Below are 26,129 nucleotides of genomic sequence, written 5' to 3' on the forward strand. Positions count from 1 at the left end.
CCCAAAGCAATCTACAGATTCAGTGCAATCCCTATCAAATTACCAATGGCATTTTTTTACAGAACTAGAACAAAAAACTCTTAAAATATGTATGAAAACACAAAAGACCTCAAATAGCCAAAGCAATCTTGAGAAAAAAAAAAACCGGAGCTGTAGGAATCAGACTCCCTGACTTCAGACTATTTTACAAAGCTACAGTAACCTAGACAATATGGTACTGGTACAAAAACAGAAATATAGATCAATGGAACTGGATAGAGAGCCCAGACAGAAACCCATGCACCTATGGTCAATTAATCTATGAGAAAGGAGACAAGGATATACAATGGAGAAAAGACAGTCTCTTCAATAACTGGTGCTGGGAAAAGTGAACAGCTACATGTAAAAGAATGAAATTAGAACACTCCCTAATACCATACACAAAAATAAACTCAAAATGGATTAGAGACCTAAATGTAAGACTGGACACTATAAAACTCTTAGAGGAAAACATAGGAAGAACACTCTGAAATAAATCACACAAGATCTGTGATTGACCCACCTCCTAGAGTAATGGAAATACAAACAAAAATAAATAAATGGGACCTAATGAAACTTAAAAGCTTTTGCACAGGAAAGGAAACTATAAACAAGACGAAAAGACAACCCTCAGAATGGGAGAAAATATTTGCAACCAAATCAATGGACAAAGGATTAATGTCCAAAATATATAAACAGTTCATATAGCTCAATATTAAAAAAACAAACAACCCAATCAAAAAATGGGCAGAAGACCTAAACAGACATTTCTCCAAAGAAGACATACAGATGGCCAAGAAGCACGTGAAAAGCTGCTCAATATCACTAATTATTCGAGAAATCCAAATCAAAACTCCAGTGAGGTATCACCTCATACTGGTTAGAATGGGCATCATCAGAAAATGTACAAACAACAAATGCTGGAGAGGGTGTGGAGAAGAGAACCCTCTTGCACTGTTTGGAATGTCAATTGATACAGCCACTGTGGAGAACAGTATAGAGATTCCTTAAAAAACTAAAAATAGAATTGCCAAATAATGCAGCAATCCCACTACTGGGCATATATCTAGAGAAAACTATAATTCAAAAAGACACATGAACCCCAATGTTCACTGCAGCACTATTTACAATAGTCAGGTCATGGAAGCAACCTAAATGCCCATAGACAGGAGAATGGGTAAAGAAGATATGGTAATGTATACAATGGAATATTACTCAGCCATAAAAAGGAATGAAATTGGGTCATTTGTAGAGACGTGGATGGACCTAGAGACTGTCATACAGAGTGAAGTAAGTCAGAAAGAGAAAAACAAATATATATATTAACGCATACATGTGGAATCTAGAAAAGTGGTGCAGATGAACTGGTTTACAAGGCAGAAATAGAGACACAGATGTAGAGAACAAATATATGGATGCCAAGGGGGAAAGCACGGGGTGGGGTGGGGGGGATGAAATGGGAGATTGGGATTGACATGTATACACTAATATGTATAAAATAGATGACTAATAGGAACCTGCTGTATAAAAAAATTAATTAATTAAATTTTAAAAAAAGGAATCCCCAGTATCATATTTCCCATGAAGTCTATGAGTAGCCTTATTTCTACTTTAATAATAGTAATATCATCTATATTTTAGCAAGTTATTAATATTATTCTTTCACTTTATTCTCAACATGTTAAAATCAAATTCATAATAGTCTTCAAATCAAGCCCTCATCCAGATCATCTTATTTCTATTAGTGGCCCCAAAGTCTCCTTTTCATTCAGGTTTGAAGCACAAGCCTCACCCTAAACTTACCCCAAGCCATCTCCCACACTGCCAACAAATTAGTGTTTCGAAAGTAGAATTCCTCTTATGTCAATTCCATATAGAATAAAGAGGGGAAAAGCCAATGCCTCCCCATTACCTGTAAATTAAGTAGTAATCCTTTTCCTTGTGGTTTAATACCATCCAAGATGTGCATTAGACTTCATAAATACCTCTAATTTGCACAGCTCTGTGTTTTAGCTAGTATTATGAATTATGATTCTTATTAGCTAACATTTAATGACTATTGACTATATATTAGTCAGTGTCCTTAGGCTTCACATAAATTATTTTAGATAACCTCACGATAACCCTATTAGGTAGATACTATTATATCCTTATTCTTAAAAACAAGTCAACCGAAATCACTGAGTTGGGTAACAGAGAATTCATTTCGGCAAAGTCTGTGATGTGTCTGAAGTAACAGAGACAGCCTGTTGAACAGCAGTGATTTAGCTCTGCGTCTTGTGACTCCAAGGCTAATGACACAGTAATTTCTGCCCCCCCCCCCGCATCTGTCCCTTAAGCCAAGTATAAATATTAATTCCAAATGGAATGGATGTTATTCTCTTGGGGAATGGTGAGGCTTGCTGGGAAAGGTCACAGAAATTCTTGCCCTATTTTCTCTAAGTCATGACATAGTGAGACATTCCTATTTGTAGCTACTTTGCCTACTTCTTTGGTGACTGTATCTAGATTTTTCCAAGCAATTCTCATTTCAAACTTTCTCTCCCTTCTAATCAGAGGCATAGTTTAGCGTAAATGCACTAGAAAACATCATCAATAAAAACTTTAAAGCCACATGTTGACATAAAGTTGTAAAGATCATGATGAAAAGCTGCTAGAGGAAGCAAAGGAAACTGAAGTTCTCAGACAGGTTTGCCTTGTAATATGGGCTCTGCTACAAAGTAAAGGCCACTCCCTTTTGTCCCCTGATCTCAACCGTATATTCTAAGTTGTGGTCTTATGCAAGGCCAGTGTACCCCATGAAGGTATACAACCAACAGATTAGGAGAAAATAGAACCCAAAGCATTCTTTCAAATGTCTGGGCAGTTGAAGTGAATGGGGCAAGTAAAGTATCCTACCTCCTTTTTCTCTGTGAGCACATCTTGAATGCAAAGAACCAATGTTTGATAAACCTTATCATAATAAAGCTTTGTCCAGAGCAGCCACCTTTATTTCAGGAAACGAAAATCTAATTATGATGTTAACCCAAACAAAAATGGAATTCTTTAACCTTTGTGCTCAATCTACAATTGATAAGACCAAATAATAAAAAATCATTGACATTTCAATTTTCTCTGAGAAGAATACATTAAAATAAAATTTATGCACACAGAATGTAAGAATGTTGCAGATATTCCTCATTACTTGCTGTAGGAGATTCAGTAAAACTTGGTTAATAAGTAAAAAGATGTTTCAAAATGCTCATACACTTTTAAATTTAAAAAGCCGTCCAATCATGAATTCTTGATACTGAAGGTCTGCTGATGTATTTGGCATGGAAAAATGAAGCAGAAAAATCCATGAGATGGATTGTTAATTAAATGCCAAATAACACACTGAGATGACTATTTTATGGTGACTTTAGAAAATTCCAAAGAGCAAAGGTTTGTCTCTTTATAATCAAGGGGTTGTAATACCAATGTGGAGTCTCTAGGTGCTGAAAATGTTCATGTTTTTTTACTTCTGCAATGTGTGCCATATGCAACATATCCCCAAAAGGAGACCATGTGAGTAAAATTATATGAACTTGAACAATAGCTTTTTGTTTTGTGATAAATACACAATGCTAATTAAGAAATAAAATATGCAGCTTTTTAAGCCTTTTTATCTAAGCTGCTTTTAGTTTCTCCACACCAAGTCTGTACTAACGGGCTTTCCTTTCCGCAGGGAGATAAAGAAGCTGAATTAGGGCTTCCATTTTCCCCACTTTGTGATCGGAAGTCAACGATGGTGGCGCAGTCCCAAATAGGTAATACTGAGGATTGGTGGTTGTGGAGAGCGGGTGTGTGCCTGTCAGTTTTCAAATGGATACATGATGTTGTTCACCCATGAAAACCTCACTCCATATTCATGATGAATTTGATCTTTAGACTGATCTATATGGTGGTGAATGAAGAATTTTGAAACATTCTCACAAAATGAACTCAATAAAGCAGTATTAGTGAATAATAATTGTTATTCTCTTTGTAATCCTTTTACAAAATAGAGGACTTTCTTCTTTTGCAAGCAACAGCATTTCTTGTTTTGTTGCTGATTATTTTCTGTAATTCAATCCTTTGTATTTAGGACAATCCAATGAAAATATTAATATATCTGTTATCACTGTTTGCATAATATTCTTAATATACAAGCTCATATTCTTTTGGGAAAAAAATTCTTATGATATGAATAGGGAAGCCAACAACCGGAAATCTGTAAAATGATACTGCTCCCAACCATATTTATCCTTTTCATTTGTGCTTATATTGGAGACTTCAAGTCCAGCCCATGATTAAAACATATTATTGCTATGCTGCATGGTTCATATATTTGTAATAGTTATTCCCTGGGCCAGCATCTTCATTACTGATCTATATGATCAATAAATATAAGGATGACTGCCTTACCTCTCTAGTTGGTCTGGTACCACCTCCTACAAAGTGGTGGTCAGCTGTCAGAAAGCTTCTTGCTCTCACCTTTCCCCTCTTCCTACCCATGTTCCAACAGCTGTTTTCCTAGCTACCATAACGCAGGTGACTCTCATCGTTTAGAAGTTGTGAATATGTGAGGTTAAGGACCTCCTTGGGCAAGCTGAGAAGAATAGAAGTGTGTGAGGCTTATTGCCGTAATGTAAATTGCTGCCATGTTAGTAGAGGTGACTCATTTGATAGTCTCTAGATCCCAGGCATTTAAAACCATAGACAAAACGTGAAAGAACACCCTGGTGGTCAATTAACATTGACTCAACTTGAAGTCATCAATTCAAACACAAAACTATTGATATTTTTGAATTAAAAATGCATCTTAGGGCTTCCCTGGTGGCGCAGTGGTTGAGAGTCTGCCTGCCGATGCAGGGGACACGGGTTCGTGCCCCGGTCCGGGAAGATCCCACATGCCGCGGAGCGGCTGGACCCGTGAGCCATGGCTGCTGAGCCTGCGCGTCCAGAGCCTGTGCTCTGCGATGGAAGAGGCCACAACAGTGAGAGGCCCGCGTATGGCAAAAAAAAAAAAAAAAAAAAATGCATCTTAATGTATGCTATGGTGAATACAATTACTTGAAATGTGAATTACTTTATCCAAGTTTCTGATGGATAGGATACTTTTTAAATATAGATATTTCCCAGGACACTATCATTTAAAAAGCATCCTCGCAGTGTTCTCTTAAGTTCAGATGGTAGTCTGTTGCTCCCAGTTGTGTTTAAGGCAACAAGTGCTTGATTTCCAGCACCACACCTCTCCTGGGACCTCGGGTGTTGAATGTACACAGAGCTTGTCTCCTCCTCCACCTAAACACAGGTGGTAAATGCTCCGAAAGGACCTTGCCCCATTCTCTGTGTGTGTCATTTTCTAGTTTGATGAGTACTTTCAATGTAAAATTCTTTATTCAATCCTGTCATCTCAAAGTGGCGGGATTAATGCTGTTCTCTGTTCTGATTTAACAGAATACGCCCACACGTTGCGAACTTAAAGCTTTACATCCTGGGAATAATAAACAGCAATTTGAAATATTAACACACTGGCAGAAAGCTCTGACTGATACAGTGTGAGAAAAAAAAGTGGCTGCCTTCCTGTGGCTTGAGAAAAAAACTTCAATTATTTAGTTTCTTTGGAGCTTACATATTATTTCTTGTTAGTCAATAATAAAATTCAACGAACAAATGAAGACCTTTCAGAAAGAAGAGTGATCCCTCTCGTTAACAGAGGAAAATAGATTGACTCTGGTTAGAGCTGAAATTATTGTTAACAATAAGATGAGGCTGAATATTAAGTAGGAAACCCAATACACTTGAGTTAGCAAGCTTAAATTGTATCACTTCCACTGCTTGAGAGATGATTTTGTAGAACAGTTAAACTCTCTCTAAAGATTGTGTTATTGGATTAAAAATAATTGCAATGGGCTTCCCTGGTGGCGCAGTGGTTGGGAGTCCGCCTGCCGATGCAGGGGACACGGGTTTGTGCCCCGGTCTGGGAGGATCCCGCATGCCGCAGAGCGGCTGGGCCCGTGAGCCGTGGCCGCTGGGCCTGCGCGTCCGGAGCTTCTGCTCCGCAACCAGTGAGAGGCCCGCATACCGGGGAAAAAAAAAAAAAAAAATTGCAAGGGGTAAGCTGAACCAATGTTGTAGTTGAAACTTGTTATCAGGAGCATCAGAATCTCTGCATTATTACTAATGTTAGAATTCAGGAAATTGTAACACTTGAATATATTTATTTATGTTTTTGCTTTTGTAGGTTTCATTGATTTCATAGTAGAGCCAACATTTTCTCTTCTGACAGACTCAACAGAGAAAATTATTATTCCTCTTATAGAGGAAGACTCAAAAACCAAAACTCCTTCCTATGGAGCAAGCAGGTTTGATGTTTTCTTTTTTGCATCTTTTCCTTTTTACTTATGATTATCTTTATTATTCCTTACATTAGGCAGGAAATTCTTAGAAGAATTATTAGGTAGTATTGCCACCTAATGGCTCTACAATATATTGCATCTGCCTTTGAAATTAGGAATTTGATGTCCACTACAAAAAATATCAAAGTACTAAGGAGTATAACAGAATTGTATTCAATACTCAAGAGAATAAATATTATTTTAATTTTCATTAAAATGTATGAATTATGTCCTGGATATAGTAACATGTCTGGTAGTGGTGGGCAGTTGGGAGACGGGCATTGTGTTGGCTTGCTAACAAATCAATCACAGCCCAATTGTATGTCTAGAAAGATGCCTACATCAAAGTTAGCCTTTTAGATGACATGAATACAGTGGATCTGTATAACATGTAACTTAAAATATTTCAATCTAGATTTTTTTTCAATGATAAATGTGTTAAGGGATGTTATTTAAAACTTCCAGTTGCAGAAAAATTATGCTAAATTCTTGTCCATCTGAACACATAGTTTTTCCAAATAACATACCAGCATTTCCTAAATGTTGCCCTAATGAGGAAACTGAGGGAATGTTCTACCTGAGAAAGATCCACATTATCCTAGAGATTAAATGGTGACGGAAGGGCAGGGACCATTACCCCACTTTTAGCTCCAGAATGATGATGCCGCTGTGCTGCTCACCAGTGGACTCACCACTAAGTCAGCTCATCTCAAGGGTCTGCTGCTCTAATTAGGCCTCACCCACCCGCACCCCATAATACATGTGGGCCCTGACCTGCTGCTCTGGGAATCCCAACAGAGCCTGGCCCTCTCCATGAGGGGAGGAAGGTAGGAGGTGAGCAGCTCTGACAGGTGCTCAAAACTGGGCCTGAGCAGCTGCCTTTCTGCTTCTGTAGCTGGTTTTGTAACGTGTTTCAGGCTTTGCTTCCTCATCCCATATACTGCCCTTGGTATTTCCTGTTTTCTTTGGTGGTTACTATTAGCTCAAGCACCTTTATGTTATCACATCTTTCTCATTCCTCTAGACGATCAAATATGAAAGGCACCATGAATGATGGAACCTATTCCCCAGACTACTCCCTTGCAAGCGTGGACCTGAAGAGCTTCAAAAACAACCTGGCGGACATCATCCAGCAGAACAAAGAGAGGTGGAAAGAATTAGCTGCTCAAGGTACGGTTGTTTATGAAGGTTTACTACCATCTCTCTCTGTCCTAACTCCTCCTCTGAGATGTTGGATTTTTTCCCCCTAGATTTCTTCTTTTATAAAATATGCAAGCCCTTGGAGGTGTTTAGAATTTGGCTACCCTTTGACTATTCATAAGAAAATTGGTTTGTATGTTAAATAAAAAGACATTCTGCTCTGTTTGTGCCATGTGGGCTGCAGAAGTATTGACATGGGTGGCAGTGAAGTGGATGTGAAGGATGGGACAATAAAAGAGCAACAAGACTTTATGTGGCACAGTAACATCCTGTTCATTTCTAGAGGTGCTTTTGATCCTGTGTTTTAGGCTTTCCAAGTAGTTTTGTGTTGCATTAGGAATGCAACACTTAGTGTTAGAGATTTGAGTATATGTTTTTTTCAGCTTTGCTAAGTTACTTCTTTGGCTGACAGGTTCACGGATGAGTTGGGAGAATCGTTTGTAATCGGCTACCAAAGAAAACAAATGGGAGGCTAGCTCTGTATTTCTGACATGTTTTTTATTCAGATTAATTAGTCTATTTGGTTTCCAAGGCATGTGATTTAGTATCAGTCATTATCCTTCATGCAGGAAATTAGCTTTCAAATTCCACATCTGGCCCATCTCCTTTCATGCTGCATCCCATGGACCTATCTCTCTCATGCTTTATACTCCCTGCACAGTGGCATTCTGGCAGGTTCTTATAATACCCCAGGGCCTTTGCAATGATTGTTTCTTCAGCCAGGAATTCTCCTCTTGGAGCTTTTGCAAGGCTGATTCCTTCTTGGCTGGCTGATTCATTCCTTGGCTGGAGTGTTCCTCCCTCTGCAATCTGTATTTTATTTCTAATTTGAAAAACACAGTACTTAATAACTTTTTAAATTCTCACATGGATCTTACTGTTATCATTCCCATTTTACAGATAAGGAAACTGAGGCAGAGGACAGTTATGTGACTGGCCTCAAATCCCACAACTAGTAAGTGAAGGAGCTGAAATTCATTCTTCCTCTACAAATGCAGTGCCCTAAAACCCCATGCTAGGCCGCCCACCAAAAAGACCCTCCTTGACCACTAAAAGTAATGTCCTCTGTCCTGGTTTCCCCTATTCAAACCCAGTTTAGTCATTTCAAAGTGGTATCACTAGTCCATAATCAATGATGTTGATTTATTCCTTTCCTTATCCTCTGTCTTCCACATGGGAACGTACAATCCTCAAAAGTCGGGTTGTGGTCTACTGTGTTTCCCAGGGTTTCCTCAGCTCCTGGTACAGTGCTGGGCATATCACAGGCACTCAGTAAATATTTGTTTAATTAAATAGTTAGTTAATCCTGAATGGGGCTGCATTATTTCTCCACCTCTGCTATTAGAAAACTTTTAAAAATACCAATCTAATGCCTTCATCTGAGTCTGTAACTTGTGTTCTCCCAGCCACTTAAGTCTGATCTTAGTTGAAAGGAAACAGAGTTTCCCAAACATTTGTGGCTCTATACAGCCATTACAAGGACCACTTCCTCGATGTATAACCTGTGTGATCACACAGTTCCTCCCCCACCCCCCACTCAGAATGGCCTATGCATAATTAAATACTCTAGTATCATCATCTTGAAATTCTTAAAAAATTTGGAGCTAGGGGCCTTATTTTTATTTGGCACTGCGCCTTGCAATTATATAGCTATTCCTGGCCCTTACGAAGGGTCTTTGTAGTCATACATTATTGTCACTCAATAAAAAACATCACACAATACAAGATCCAGATGACCATACTAAAACATTTTCAAACCCATCTAACTGGAGACTTCAAGTGACTAGAATTTCCCCTCTATATGAACAAATTATACTCATGATATTGACCCTGAAGCACTATAAGATATAAATCGCTAGACCATAAGCTGTTTGAAAACAGGAACAATATCTATTGTATTGTCATTATTTCTCAGAGCTGGCATGTCCCTGGCATACTACAGGTGCTGTAAAATTATTTACTGAATGTGGTTTTGAATGAAAGAATGAATGCTTAAACTTCACTTTGAATATATTCATTCAGAAAGGAAAATGAATGAATATATTAGATTTTCAGCAATGAAGGGAAGAGAGGAGGGAAACAAGATTTCTGAAACCCCTCCTATGTACCAGGCATTTTAGACGTATTGTCCTATTTTCTCCTACAACCTTGTGAAGTAGAAAGTATTATCCCCATTTTATACTTTTGGAAACCGAGGATCACACAGCTTCTAAGCACTAGAGTCAAAACTGATTCTTTACCCCAAGGTTTTTCCCACTCCCTCCTATTTTACTGTCCCATATCTTTCAAGAAAGTTTGAAAAAATTGACTTGAAATATTTATCTTCAACAAATCCAAAGAATCCAATTGACCAAGATACACTCTGTTCTAAGAAAGTTTTAACTAAAATGAACAACAGTGAACCCCAAATATCAACCCATCACCTGGAACCTATTTGTCATAAAAGAAAACATTGTGTCAAAATTGTATTAGGGCTACAATTGCTCCCTTCCTAATAAACTTTCTGGCACTGTGATCTATTGAATGTTGTGTTGCACACAGAGGTAAATTTTAGATTTGCATAAAGTTTTCAACTTACATTTCTGGAATTGAGTAATAATAACTTAGTTCTGCAGTTAGAAAATGTAGAACCAAGATTTGAGCACAGGAAGTCTGGCTTTAAGCAAATTAAAATTATAAAGTATTTTGATAATATAATTTCCAAGGGGTATTTGTGTAGAGTACACATAGTTTGAATAAAGCAAATAATGTCCAATTTTCATTATTTATAAAATTGTACACTCGGTTTCTATTTCCAATGCAATGGTGATCTAGATAAACTTAAAGAAATATGGTAAAAACAACTAACAATGCTGGATGAAATATTGTTGAAAAGAAATTGACACCCTTAGGACCTGTCCAAATAAAGATAAAACAGAAATTCAGAGAAATAAGGAAACTTTGGAGCCACAATCTCTCCTGAGGGCACCTGTTTACCTCTACTGAAGTCATAGGTTTGCAGACTGAATTTATTACTACATCGGGTTTATGCCAGAAGTGCAAATTTGGTTTTACATTTAAAAATTCTATTACTGCAATTCACCATATTAATGATAAAAGATGAAAAATGCGTCTCAAAGGACGCAGAAAGAACATTCAAGAAAATTCAATATCCGTCCATTTTTTTAATTCAGAGGGATAGTCCTAATCTACTATTTTTTTTCCCACTTTTCTTGCCTTCATTTTTACTGCTTAAGTTTTTGTTCTATCCTAATTTATTTCCTTTATGGTTTGAAACATTTGCACTCTATTCCTATTATTCTCATAATTAATTAGAAGATTTTAAATGTATAATCAATAGTAAATAACAAAGAGGTTAACCAATAATTTTACCTTTCCATCAAATAACACAAAAACCTTAGAAAACTTTGTAACTGATATTTTTTAAAGTTTTAGAAATACAGACTTTATATTTAATAATTAACATTTAAAACATCTTCTTGAAATTCAAGAATATGAGACTGCTTTCTAACATTGTTTTGAAAGATCAAACTAGTGCAGGAAGACCCTCTCAAGGTTCTTCCTCAGCCAGTCAGAGATGTTCCTCAGATAATCAGTGGAGAGCTATCTCAGCCCTTCCAGGGCTCTTTGATTGCTAGGATTTTTCTGTTAAATCCTGCTGGTCTACCAGTTACCCCAAACTTGGACCACAATCTCAGGCTTGCAAAGCTGTGGGTTTTCCCCATTTATTCTAAACTAAATCCACCTTTATGTTGGAGAAAACAGGGTTTTGTTTCTCTCTTGTCCCAACCCAAACTGAGTCTACCTCCTCTGGCAGCAAAGCTGTTTTCCACTCTCAAGCTGGGGTTGGCGGAGGAGGTTGGGAGTAGCTCCAGGCAAGAAGGTCACAGGTTTCTCTTGTTCTTACCTGAATCTCCAGAAATTTTTCAGTAAATGCTTCTCAGAGTGTTGTGTTGCCTTGATTGATTTCCGGTGTGATGGAATAGTTGTTTTTGTTAATGTTTTCCAACTGTATACTTGTTTTCTGTGGAGAGAAAACCCTTGGCCTCTTTACATCACTCTAACAGGAAGTCCTCTCTCTCCACATCGGTTTTTGGGAGAATTAAATGAGTTGATTTATGTAATCTGCTTACAAGTACCTAAAATAGTAGCTACTACATGAGTTGGCTTTTATTATTGTAATTATTATTTACTGTGCTTCTGGGATACAGTAAAAAACTAAAGAGACAATAATACCTACCTTCATGAAAGAATGGGAATTAGGAGCAGGATTGAAGTTTTAAATAAGGTGGCTAGGAAAGGCTTTACTGAGAAAGTGACAATGTAAATAAATACATGGAGGAGGTTAGAAAGACTTATGGGGAGATCTGGCATAAGAGGTGGGGGAATAAGTTTTCAGAAAGAGGAAATGACTAGCACAATATCTGGGATGTGGAGCTTGGCTGACATGCAAGAAATAACAGGAGGCAAGTGAAACAGGGAAATTGGGCAAGTGGGAATAATGTAGGCAATGTGTTAGATGGGTAACATGATGTCACATCATTGGTTTGGGTCCAAGAGAGATAGGAAAACCTTATGTATGATTTTGAAGAAGAAAAGTAAAAATGAAATGAACTGGGGCTTCCCTGGTGGCACAGTGGTTGAGAGTCCGCCTGCCGATGCAGGGGACACGGGTTCGTGCCCCGGTCCGGGAAGATCACACATGCCACGGAGCGCCTGGGCCCGTGAGCCATGGCCGCTGAGCCTGCGCATCCGGAGCCTGTGCTCTGCAATGGGAGAAGCCACAACAGTGAGAGGCCCGCATACCACAAAAAAAAAAAAAAAAAAAAGCTGAAGATGCACGTGCCATATTTCCCAACAATCTCACTTTTGTATTTTTACCTTAGAGAGACTTTTGCTCATGTGCATCAGAAGACATGAGCAAAACATCCATTGCAGCATTGTTCATGAGTGCAAAAATCTGCAAACAACAGTAAAATGAATTCATAAGCTGTGATTCATATTCATATTATGAACCAGCATACAGCTGTTAAGAAAAATAAAACTTCACTGTGAATATCAACAGGGATGAAAGACACAAATAATATTAAGCAAAATATGCAAGCTGCTATAATATAGCAAGATACCATTTATAGAAAGTTTAAAAAAACTAAAAACTGAATAATAGGTTTTAGAATACACACATGATAAAACTAAAGAATGATGGGGAAAATATTCAGAACGGAGAATCTAGGGAAAGGATGGAGAATTTATTTAGGAGTTAGTAATATTTTACTTCTTTGGTTGGGTTCTAGACATACATGTTCATTTGGTGATTATGGTTATACCTAACATATATGCTTTATATATGTAAATATCCATTTTTTATGAATAGAATGTTTCATAATAAAAAATTTTAAAATGTGATCTGCTGTGAAAGCACAGCAACTAAAATAGACATCTATTTTAAAATCAGTGTGTATCAGATACTGCCATTGTAATTTCCCCTTGCCATCACCTCTGGTCTTAAATATACTGAAGATGAAGTTTTCCTTATTGCATTGAGATGAAAATAAGCAGGTTATATGATGCTTGATTAAACATCACGGTTCTGAGCAGAATCCCGGATGTTTGGTCACCATCATGCCGGCTCTGAAACTATATTTCATAGTTGTCTCAAAAACATCCCACTAATCCTAGAGCAGTAGAAGGTCTGGATGCTTAGGCCCCAAGGTATGCAGCTCCTAGGTCATCACTAAAACAAAACACTTTTTTAAAGAGTCATTTCATTCAGTAAGCCTTCTATTAAGGATCTGAGAACGATCTGTTTAAGAATGTTGTATGTAAATGCATTCCTTTTTGACACATGTGTTTTCAAAAAGTAAAGCCAGTGAATGGCAAACACAAAAAGGAAAAAATTCTTTCCTCCAACCCAAACTGTTTTTGGTTAAATGTATCCATTTAGTGTGAGGAAAATGCCTTCATCATCTATTCAGCTTTCCTCAGCATCTTAAGTCTCTGCCCAGTCTCTATGTTTTTCTGTATTACTTAAGAGCAAACAGGAGATTTTAAGAGGGTGTGTGACTGTCCTCTAGTGAGGCAGGTGGAGGGAAATGGTGAGGAAAGTCACTTTTCTATTTCTACCTATGGAGTCTCAGGCCAATTACATAACTTTTCTTACCCTCAGTACATGTTATTATTGGGAAAATCCTATTTGTCGTAATGAAGGAGCAGACATTCCCATAAATTCTGACCAATCCGCATTTATGCTCCAGAGTTTTGAATGTCTGTGATGCAGCTTTGAGAACAAGGCACCAAGGAAATGAGAAAAAATAAAAGAGTACATTTGCCTATACTGGTGGCCAGTGGGTGAGAGATGCCCCCAATTAACAATCAAGGAAGTCCTATACAGGAAAGAAATGTATACATTTTAAAGTGCCATATAAAAGTAACTCATTTTCACTGGTGGCCTGCCATCCTGCGTCATGAGCAACACCTGGGTCTGAAGCTGAGCTGGAGTAGATTAGGTTTTGTTTAGAACAGTACCTGAATGGCAAACACAAATATCTGTTCTCCCTTGAAGCAGAAGGGTTGCTTTTGTAAGTCACCTGAGAGACTGGTTCCTCTTTAGACACAAGAATTCCAAATTGACCCAGGTCCACCAAATCCACCTAGATTGGAATAAAAACCATAAATCAATCCCAGATCTGTTTTCTTTTCCATCTTCTCAAAGAGAATGTGTACTTGAGAAAACTAGTTATGTCCCAGAATGAAATCTGGGTGGTCAGTCTGGAATGGAATGCACTATGTTTTTTACTGTACTGAGTAATTTTCTGATTTATTTGATATTGATTCAGACCCCAAAATACTAGGCTCAAAGATGATTAAGAAGTGAGAAAAGGAAGCAACATTGGAACTGAGACGCTACTGGAGTTGCACTGTGCCCAAATCACAGCTGTTTAGAACCAGAAGGAAACCTAGAGCTAGCTTAAGGCAAGCTTGACATTTTAGAATATGTATTAAAAATCTCAAACATAGCAGTGTTTTCTAGTTTCTTTTTGTGACTTACTTCCTATATAATTGCTTGAGAGTCATAGAATATGTTCAATATAATATTATTCATTTGAGCATTTTGAGACCTGCTTTTGGCTTAGTAGCTCATCTGTTCCACCAAAAACGAAGGAAAAAAATAGGATTTTGATTAGAATTTCTTTGATATCAGTTTGGGGAGAATTGTCATCTTTATGGTATTGAGTCATCCTATTCATATATGTCTTATCATTCCTATGTCTTCTTTCATGTTTCTCAGAAAGCTCATTTTTCTTTGATAATAATAATAGTAATGATGATGGAAAATATTTGATAGTGATATTAGATGTTAGGCACCATACTAAGCATATAATATGTTGTGTAATCACTTAATATTTATAATCAACAAAACTATATTTTAAATTTCTGAATATATTTTGTTGGATTTTCCATCAGTATTTAATATTTTTTATTGATTTTGTGAATGAGTATTTCTTGCAGGTGTATACAAATCCAATTTGCCTTTGAATACTTATCTTCTGCAAATAATGACAGTTTTTTCCTTTCCGAAATGTATATCTTTTATAATTGTTTTTCTTGAGTCAACTGCACTAGCAAGTTTATCCAGAATGATCTGAGATGGAAGTGATAATGGCATTCAGCTTGTCTCTGAATTTAAAGGGAAGATGTTTAATGTTTCAGCATAAGTGTGATATTTCTTACTTTCTTTGATCTGTTCTTTATGAAGTTAATTTCCCATCAATATTAAGAAAATAAATTTAAAATAAAGTGTTTAGTTTTAACAAATGTCTTTTCTGTAGCTTTTTAAAATAATTCACTATTTTTCTTTTTAATTGGTTCATACAGTGAATTATATTAATAGACTTTCTAATTTTGAACTATCTTGTATTCCTTGGATAAACCCAACTTAATTGTTAGGTATTAACTTTGTAAAAGTGTATGTATTACTTTGGCTGGCATTATAAAATTTATATTTGTGGGTGAGATTAGCTGTTACTTTTCTTTCTCATACTGACCTTGTCTAGTTTTAGTGTTGAGGTTATACTAGCCTCATAAAATGAGTTGGAGTTTTAAAATTCTTGAGCTTATGTGAAATTGGTAGAACTATCTTTAAAAACCATTAAGCCCAGTGTTTTATTTGTGGGATAATTTTATCTGCTGATTCAATTTCCTTAGTGTTTACATAGGATTTTTAAAGTTATTTATTTTTTTATTTTTTTATTTTATTTATTTTTTTTTTTTGCGGCTCGCGGGCCTCTCACTGCTGTGGCCTCTCCCGTCGCGGAGCACAGGCTCCGGACGCACAGGCTCAGCGGCCATGGCTCACGGGCCCAGCCGCTCCGCGGCATGTGGGATCTTCCCGGACCGGGGCACGAACCCGCGTCCCCTGCATCGGCAGGCGGACTCTCAACCACTGCGCCACCAGGGAAGCCCAGTTTTTTATTTTTTTTAATTGTGAAATATAGTATACTGAAAAGGAATACATAAAAACATATGCACTATTTATAAGTAAATAACAAAGTGTACATTCTTATAATAGACAATCATTATAGTGGCCTACAAAGAAGTAGTATGCTGGCAAAGTTTAACAACTAGTTCAAAAAAAGTATGTATATATACACACATATATATGTATATATATGTGTGTATATATACAGGTTTATTATTACTATACAGGTTTATTAATATAAAGAATGAGTAGCACATAATTTATAAGTAATAATAAAATATACAATAATCTATTATAAATTCTATACAGCTAATTGATTATCACAGAATGCTTTCACTGATTTTTGACAAACTCTTGTGTCCATTGTCGACTTATGGTTGCAACAGACAAATGGGTGTCATTCAGACTGATATTTTCATTTCTATCAAGGAGTAAGATGAAAGTACATAAATATATGTCAGAACTTAGAAAACATAGAAGGCATATATCAACTTTACTTGTTCATCAGAGATGCAAATGGTTTCTTGGTCGTTTAATTGGTTAGTGGCATTTGAATGCTGGAAGAAAATTCCCTCAATTTTTGTGCTATTTATAATGTATCAGCTATAGACATGACACAGTCTTAAATTCAATCTCTATTTTTATCATTATCTCCACCATTTTAGACATCAATAAAACAATAATTTGAGCCCCGATTCGGAAAGTTTGATGATATCCATGGTGTGAATATCCCCACCATGGCCAGTTTCAAGCTATCCATATAATTTCTCTAAACATGGAGTTGGGAAAAGGTGCATGTTATATATTTGCATTTTACAGATATGGTAGAAATAACCTCGCAACACAGATAATAGTAAAATGTATCAAAATAATTAGGCAATGATGAGTTCTGAGTATTTATCACCTTTTTTTTTGAATACAGTTTATTTAATTGTAAGTTTATATAATTTTACTTTTAAGAAGTAGTTTTAACAAATAGTTTGTAAAATTTCTGAAATGTAACAATTGGGTCTTGGTGCAACATACTGCTGCCCATAAAGCTTTCTGTGATCCACCCTCACCTCCTTTATCTTGCTGAGTCAATTTGCATTTCTCTTCTCCTCACCCGTTTGCCTTACTCCAGACACACTGACCTCCACACTGTTCTTTTTTTTCCTGTCTTACAACATGTCAGATACCTTTCTGCTTTAAGAGCTTTGTACCGGCATCATTGTTAGAAACGCCTCTCCCCCAAATACAACATAGCTGCCTCCCTCTCTGCTTTCAAGTCCAGCTTTAGCTGTCACCTTGTCAATGAATGACTCCTCCCCTGGAAAAAATTTTCAAATTCCACCCATGTTCCTCCCTTGCCCCCGATAACCCCCACCAACTATTTCCCCATAACACAACACTGTCTAGTCTATAAATAATTGCCTTATTAGCCTTAATTTTTATTGTCTCTCTTACCCCATTAAAAATAAGGTTCATGAGAACAAGGATGTTTGTTTTGATCACTGATGTATTCCAAGCTCCTAGAACAGTGACTGTCATGAATTCGAAATTCAAACAATTATATGTTGAAAAAAAAATAGGAGAGACAGAGAGGGGGAGGGAGGGAGAGAGGGAGGAACAGAGGAAAGGAAGAAGGAACAAAAGAGAAAGGGAGAGAGGGAGGAAACCCACCATCTAGGCCAAGAAATAGAATATTGTGCCATGCCTTAGTAGTTCTATACGTCCTTCTCTAATCATTTCTTTCCTTCTCTTCCTTCCACGATCTAATCACTACCTTGAATTTTGTGATAATTATACCTTTGTATAACCTTAAACAATATATAGCTTAGTTTTGCTTATTTTAAAACTTGGTGAAAATGGAATCATGTCATATAAATTCATTTATGTTTAGCTTTCCACTCAATGCCATGTTTTTTGAGAATTATCCATGATGACCCAAATAGCTGTTGTCTCATTCAGCAGAGATGTTTTCTTGGATCCTGACAGAAAACATGAGACAGAAGAAAATGTATCCAAGTACTGTGTAGATTTTTAAAAACTATTAAGTATTTAAGTTTTTCAAATAGTATATAACTATACTATTTCTTAGGCCACAAACCAGATGCACAGATAATGTAACTTCCATTATTTTTCTGTGACCAAACATAGTTTCCAGCTGAAGTCCCCTTTGTAACATGTTTGTAGAAAGCATAAGCTTATCAGTCAAATGTTTTAATTGAATCAGAGTAAGCCTGGTCAATTTAGGATACTGAGGAGGAAAAATTCAGATTTTTTAACCTCCTTTTCCTTCTTCTTTAGATAACATCAAAGTCCCCAGAGACTAATGAGGTGTTATGGATTTGGGATAAGTACCAGTCCTTGTTTGACTTCTGGACACGCTCCCTCTCATCTTCCCAGACCTATATCCTCCCCTCTGCTTCTGGCAATTATCAGCTCCTGCTTCTGACATGGGACCCCTTGTTTCTACCATTATAGGCTGTCAAACCTTTGCTCTCCCCAGCCTGCTTACTCTCTCTCATTCTTCTTTCCTCTTGATGCTTCTCATGGCCTGAGAACAGGCTGCTCTTCCTTACATATGACTGAAGACTGCAGGGTTCTCCCAGGCTCTTTACCCTGACCTTCCATATAGCCACTACTCCAGTCCTTGTACTTGAGAGCACCTACCTTGCTGCTACCTTTCAGAATTCCAGATATGGGAATTCTGAGGAGACAAGGTCTCCTCTACTCCTAGATGCCTTAATTTATCTATAAAATCTTTCATACTTTCCCACTTAGAAATAACCCAAAATGTGACAGGTCTGGCTAAACCCAGGGTCCTGTCTCAGAGGCTGTAAGTTTCTAGCCCTCTTGTATCTTCCAACTCTCTTTTCTCTCCCATCTTCCTCTGGTTCCATAGGAATGGAAAAAATTGCCACTGGAACAATGAGTCAAACCTGTGCCACCTCCATTCTGAAGGCTACCCTTATCCTTCTTGCTACTCTTGGTAAAAACCTCAGTCCATATCCAGGAAATGAGAAACCTAGATATCTTCTGGAGGTATGAGTGGGGAAGTATAGAACTTGACTAAGTATTTTCCAAGAAACTTTGTCCCATTGATGGATGTGGCTTATGAATCTGAAGACTAAGAGTGTATGCATTGTTTCTGGGTACTTCACTAATAATATGTATGTCTACTTGTCTGAATGGGCATGGACCATGGTGACCAGTGGGAACAAAACCAGATAACAGTTCACAGCATCAGCTCAACAAGACAAACAGCTTTTGCAGTTGTTTCAGAAGAGAAATTAAAAATAAAGTTTGATTGTTAAATTGACTTTATTTAAAACAATATTACTCAATTAACATTTATCAAGTGTTTCTTACTACTTTGCAAGAAAAAAAAAGATTGAAAGTTCATTTTTCTTTAAATTTGAATGATTTAAAGCTAACTGAATCATGTGATACAAATTGAAATAACTTTAAGTTCTTTGAGGTTTTTCAGGGTGGTTAATATTTTTAAAAATGTTTCAGAGGGAAACTGACATTTTTGATCATAGAGAAATCTGTTTTAAAGATAAATAAAAATGAGACAACCTTCTCTGTTTTCTACCAAGGTCCAGGGCAATCTTAAGACATGTTTAGGAACTTTAATTCAGTTAAACTATTTTTTCCCAAGAAAATACTTACAGGATCCTAAAGGCCTCTTTTAAAAATTGAGTGCTATAACAAATAGCCAATTTATTCTCATTTTCACTCAATGTCTAACTTAGGGAACTTTAGGGACAAATGTAAGAAACTGTTGTCTCACACACACACACACACACACTGACTCCCACAGATTGTTCTGTCCGTTTTGAAAGTTCCACTATTTAAATCGGGCTGATTCCTCCTTTTGGTTTCAACATGGTGTGAGAGAGTTACCACTGGAGCAATCAGGAGTAATCCCATCTGAATGCCACCCTTCTCTTCCTCCTTTGCTTCTCTGGGGGAAACCTGGATCTGTGTCCTTGGGCGTCATCAGGAAACAAGGCTGAGGGGCTTCAGACTCTATTCCCAAAACCCTTAGGACACTTAGAGAGGCTTCCTCAGTAAATCATCTTTAGAGCTGATAGATGATAAACTGCCCGGGAAGAATAAATTTTTAGCCCAAGCATCACACCCAAACCAGTTACACAGCAGTACTTTCACTCCCACAGACCTGTATCACTCTGCACTCTGATCTCCTAGAGCTTTGCTAGACTTTTTTTGCTTTATTTGGCAGCACTCCGTATTAGTCCCTAATAGTGCACCTCACTCTTACGTCTGTTGCTTAGAGAAAATAAAAATAGATTTTTTTGAAAAGAACAAAAACATGCCATGTTACTTTGTATTGAATTACATTAAAAGGTTATGTTTATAAATATTTTTTCACAAAATATTTATTTACTCCTTTCCATTATCTTTTAATAAAACATAATGCATTTATTTACTTATTAATTTTTTTGGCTGCGTTGGCTCTTTTGTTGCTGCACGCAGACTCTCTTTAGTTGCAGCAAGCAGGGGCCACTCTTCGTTGCCGTGCGCAGGCTTCTCGTTGCGTGGCTTCTCCCATTGTGGAGCACGGGCTCCAGGCACGTGGGCTTCAGTAGTCCTGGCACATGGGCTCAGTAGTTGTGGCTCACAGGCTGTAGAGCACAGGCTCAGTAGTTGCGGCGCACAGGCCCAGCTGCTCCGTGGCATGTGGGATCTTCCCGGACCAGGAATCGAACCCATGTCCCCTGCATTGGCAGACGGACTCTTAACCACTGTGCCACCAGGGAAGTCCCCAAACATAATGCATTTTATGTTATAACTCCTAAACTCCCAGGATAGTTTAAGCATAGTTTTGAGAAAATATTTGCATACTTTTATATTTCAGAAGAGACAAGTAATCAAACAGAGAAGCAAAGCCTTTCAGAGATAAAAACTAGAGCTCACTTATTTTCACTAGAGCTCACTCATTTTCTAATTATGGTTCAAAAATGTAAGTTAACAGTTTAAATGAGATCTTGCTACTAATTTTTAAAATAAATAATCATATTTTAAATTATTTTAAATCATATTTTAAATTATTAGTATATTAAATTATATATTCTATTATATATTTATTGTATTGTTCCTATTTCTAATTTAGTCTCTTCAGCTAGCAATCTACATTATATTATTAGTGCAGTAGAGCAGAAATATGCATTTGATGGAATGGAACATTTGGAAGATCAGAATTATAAAGTTCTAAGAGGTGGCATTCACCAAAGTCGCTTAACCCTAGAAGAGCTTAAGTGACAGTTCACACAATGAGTATGTGCTTGTGTGTTATTCATTCATTCACTCGCTCATTTATTGTAAAGGTATTACTCAATAGTTTTCAACCGTGTAAGCATATTAGCATCATCGGGAATACTTTATTTTTTAAAAGTTCGGCATGGCTTATCTCTAGTTCACAGAATTAGGTCAAAAATAGAACACTTCTGGGCTTCCCTGGTGACGCCGTGGTTGAGAGTCCGCCTTCCGATGCAGGGGACACGGGTTCGTGCCTCGGTCCGGGAAGATCCCACATGCCGCAGAGTGGCTGGACCCATGAGCCATGGCCGCTGAGCCTGCGCGTCTGGAGCCTGTGCTCAGCAACGGGAGAGGCCGCAACAGTGAGAGGCCCGCGTACAACAACAACGACAAAAAAAAATAGAACACTTCTGTGCGTTTAAATGAATGCAGAGGACATGAAAGGGAGAGCAGGAAACTTGATCAGCTCATGGTCAAGACAAGCCAAGTACAGATTAGGATCTGAGCCAGCTTCACCCTGGCCAGCTGTACTCAGAAAACAGCAGTACGTACCTTGATGATGCTGTCCCTTAAAATATCTGTCTTCGGTCACATGTCTCTACCCTGGAACATTTGCCTTCTCCTGGAAAAGTCAGTGGACTTTCTCTCTACCCTTATCCTTGTTCTTTCCTCCTCATGGAATGCACTTCTTGCACCCCCTCCTGCACTTTGCTTACTAAAATCCTACCTATCTTCCAAAACTCCATTAAAATGCCTTCTCCAAGAAGCCTATCACTTACATAATAAGCATAGCCATCTTATTCGTACTGCAGTTGGAATACTTATGTTCTGCCTTGCAAGTCCCAGAATGGGAAGAGAAAAATGTATTCAGAAGGGGTGTACCAAAATCAGTGTTGGTATAGGAGTGGGATTGGGGGAGATTTAGAAAATGATTCCAATTACACATGCCTTAAGATTCTGACATTTCCCTTTGGAGGTGTGCACCATCCTCCACCCAATGAGAACCATTGCATATGATGAGATATCACAATCAGAATGTGTTACACATGCTAAAACTACAGAGTCTGACAAAATATTGAGAACTACTAATGAGGTCATTCCAAATACATTTACACAGGCCTACTGGGTGCAAAACAAATGCCTGTAGATTTTTTTGAGAGCTGAACTCATGGGATGTTCAGCTTTAGATCTTTGCTGGTTCCTGCTCATGGCTGGGTAAGAGCTCTGTCAGTGTTGAGTAGGGGAGAGTTGACTTGATTCTAGGGAAGTCTCATTTTAATGGTGAGTTCATATAAATGAAATGGTATTACCCACTATATTGTACCATATTTTTTTTTGTTAGCTAAAAGATCTAAAATAAATCTACAGATAAATGACAAAAGAGAAAACTAAATGTGGGGGACATTCCCCCAAAGCTCCTCGCTTTCTTCAATGCCTGCACTTGCTACATTTTCAGGCACCCAAAACCTGGTCCCTAGCTCTAATTCTACTTTGCAATAAACTGCAATAAATAAGTATAAGAGCTCACAGGAGTTTTGTCACCTCTGAAAACTCTGGGGTAAGGAGTGTGACAGTGGATATTTGGGGAATGAAGAAGCTGGTGATGGGGAAGCGAGTTGTGGACAGGATGCTGCACTGTTGAGCAGAGATGATGGGGGCAGAGGAAGACTGAAGAGTTGGGGCATGAGGTAGGGAACAGCTCTTTGAGAGAGTTCTCCCTTTCAGGTCCTACTCTCCTCCAGCAAGTGTAACTAGACTTTGTACCCAGAATTTGACTGAGTCCTTCACATTGCTCACACTCAGCTAGGTTCAAGACTTTGTCAGTTTCCCCCAATAATAAACTCAGTTCCAAGTACATTGGAAGATTTATTGTCTTAACATTATGCTTCGGAGCAAAATTTAAATCATCATTTGTCACCACTCACCTCTGTTCTCACTCCAAAACCTCTAATCTTTCATTTCTCTTGACTTAAGGTCTCTCCTCCTCTCTTTCCTCTCTCTGCCTCTAAAATCCCCTCAGCTGCACAGAGCAATTTAGTTCTGGCCTCAAATTTAATCCATTCAACAAAACAAAAGCCTAACAATTGGCCTAAAATGATATCTACAGTTCTTGAAATAAGTACCTTTTTTTTTCAGAAGCAAAAACCAGTTCACAGAAATGTTAAGTTTTCCTGATCAGTAAACATCTTTAAGTAAAACCTCATGCATGGTAACAGCTCTAATTTGACCAAAAGACCTGGAGATTTCAGTCTACTTGCTGGAAATCTATGGGGCCCTGTGAGAGAAAGGGGATCCATTTCTGCAGATTGTTTAATTGGTGTCACAAACCACATAAGTAACAGCTACAAATTCCTTGGTTGACCTGGCTCAGCTGCTATGACAACATCAGCATCTTTATGTTTTGAAATATCTGTTTAAGTGGCATTTTGTAGCATTTCTCTTTACTAACATGGTGAGTGTCAATAAATTTTCTTTGAGCAGCTAATCCCTAATTTTGTCATTTCTGCAATAAAGTTTATCCATACATTTTCACTTTGGATATCCCCTTTCCAAAACACCAAAAAGGTAATGTGACTTTCATAAACTAAATTTATCTTTTATATTAATTCTACCATTGTCTTGCTGAGCAAATGCTTTAATAATTTTCTGCCATTAAAAATGATTTATAAAAGTTTTACGGGACAGATATCTTTGAAAAAATGTCTATATTTTAGTAAGTGTGAACAACAGGGGAAAAATGGCTTAATATATTGTTTTTTTGTGAGATTTGAGAATGACTTTTCCAATGTATAATTCAGTTTAAGGTTAGCCAAGGTATTTTCCTCCTGAAAAGTTTATTTTTTTGAGAATTGCTCTTCTACCCCTTCTTTACTGTGATCCCCTAATAGTTGACCTAATGGTTATGGTACTAGACTAGTAGGAACACCCCAATAATTAATTAGCTGAGACTGGCTGGTGTCTAATATTGAAGAATGTATTTTCACAAAGAAGTTTATTTATTCTTACTCTCTGGCTCTGCCTTCAGGAAAAAAAAAAAGGCTATAATTTACCAATCAGATGTAATTTCAAAGATAAGGCAGATAATTATACTGAGGAAAGACAAAAAAAAATAGCAGGTATTAAATTACACCCAAGAAGGCTGCATAGTAGAGTATAGAACCCTGGAAATGGACTATCTCATTTGATCCTGTTCCCATCACTTATTTGCTATGTAATCAAACAAGTTATTTAATCTGTTTCAGTTTGCTGATTTCTAAAGTGAGGATCATAAAAATAGCTGTTGTGAGAATTAAATGAGTAAATACTTGTCAAGTTTTTAGAATTTAGTGTTTTCTACTATAATTCTTATTATTCTCCTGCACTCACATATATGTCTCCAAACTATATGGAGATCTTATAGAAGGCTTCCTTAAAGAAATATACTATGGAAAAACAGTACCTGCTCATAAAAATTTTGATATGAGTTTATGCTTAGCTCATGAGAAAATATGCAGTGGATCAATTCCATCAATCAACTGAGTGAATTGCTGTACGGTAAATTGATCGTAACTCTTCTATCAACTTTCATTCTTAGCTTAATCCATCAAGATAGCCTATAGAGTGTATCTCCCAAATATCTCTCAGATCCATACAATTTTCTTCATGAGTGAATGAAGGAATGGAATTGGCTTATTCTGGATATCTGGTAGAGTTACCCAATTTATAGAGCTGAAATGAACCACCTTTATCTAAATACTTTCTGTTGAGGACTCTGCCACTTAAGATACTTGCCTTTACTTTTTCTTGGCATAGAACCCTTTAGGAAAAGAGAACAATTCTAAAAAAGAGTATTCTGCAGACCTAAATGCTCTCAAAAAGAATAAATTTTAGCTAATCCAGCAAACTTGGTTTGTGGCAATTCACTTCTTTCCCAAAAGAATATTTTACCATCGTAGTTATTATCCCCAAAAGTATGCCTAGATTTAGGCCTTCTATACAGCCCAAACTTTTCATTCCTGAGTTTACTCCTTCTAGGACTGTTGTTCATACTTTGCCTAACATAATTTTCCCTTGTTAACTATAGGAATCTAGGAAATTCCCAGAAATCATGCAAAAAATGTTTATAGCTGAAGTCTTTGACCTTTCTTAGATATATTTAATTCCTCCGAAGAAATTATGAAAAATGAAGGGGAAAGGAAAAGTGATCCAAGAAATCTCTTCAGGTGAGGGTTAGTATATAAGCCCTCTAGGGAAAATGATGAAAACCTTCAAGAATCTGATGCTCAAACTTTATTTCTATATCATTCTTCAAAACCCAGCCTAGGCTAATTTTTTAGCAAAACAACTTGTAGTGAATGATCTTGGAGGACTTGGACTAATTGTGATTTGTATCAGGGAACTTTTGTGAAGGTTAAGAGAGAAGTTCAGCACAAGAACCCACACAATAATATTATCTCATTACTCTGGACATGGGATTCTTTCAGAAGGGGTCTATGTTTCCATATCATCCTTCCATCTGGACTAAGCTTCTGTGCAGGTCTGTTGGTTACAGAAAACCCAGAGTCATCAGTAAGAAATAGAAATCTCATCAAATAAAACAAGTTCAACAAAAATAAGGCAATAGTTTTTTTTTTTTTACATCTTTATTGGAGTATAATTGCTTTACAATGGTGTGTTAGTCTCTGCTTTATAACAAAATGAATCAGTTATACATATACATATGTTTCCATATCTCTTCCCTCTTTTGTCTCCCTCCCTCCCACCCTCCCTATCCCACCCCTCTA

The 26,129-nt window shown here is 37.3% G+C and overlaps 1 protein-coding gene across 31 annotated transcripts in view; it reads left to right on the plus strand.

Annotated features, from left to right (window-relative positions):
- Positions 1–26,129, plus strand: part of PDE1A (phosphodiesterase 1A) — a 366,044-nt gene that overhangs the window by 302,859 nt on the left and 37,056 nt on the right. For all 31 annotated transcript variants that reach the window (XM_067741316.1, XM_067741315.1, XM_067741312.1 and 28 more), the window contains 3 exons: positions 3,725–3,806; positions 6,266–6,386; positions 7,444–7,589. In XM_067741316.1, the coding sequence (XP_067597417.1) occupies positions 3,725–3,806; positions 6,266–6,386; positions 7,444–7,589 (349 nt within the window). The remainder of the gene's footprint in view (positions 1–3,724; positions 3,807–6,265; positions 6,387–7,443; positions 7,590–26,129) is intronic.

Source organism: Pseudorca crassidens, chromosome 6 (genome assembly GCF_039906515.1).
Source record: "Pseudorca crassidens isolate mPseCra1 chromosome 6, mPseCra1.hap1, whole genome shotgun sequence".
NCBI lineage: Eukaryota > Metazoa > Chordata > Mammalia > Artiodactyla > Delphinidae > Pseudorca > Pseudorca crassidens.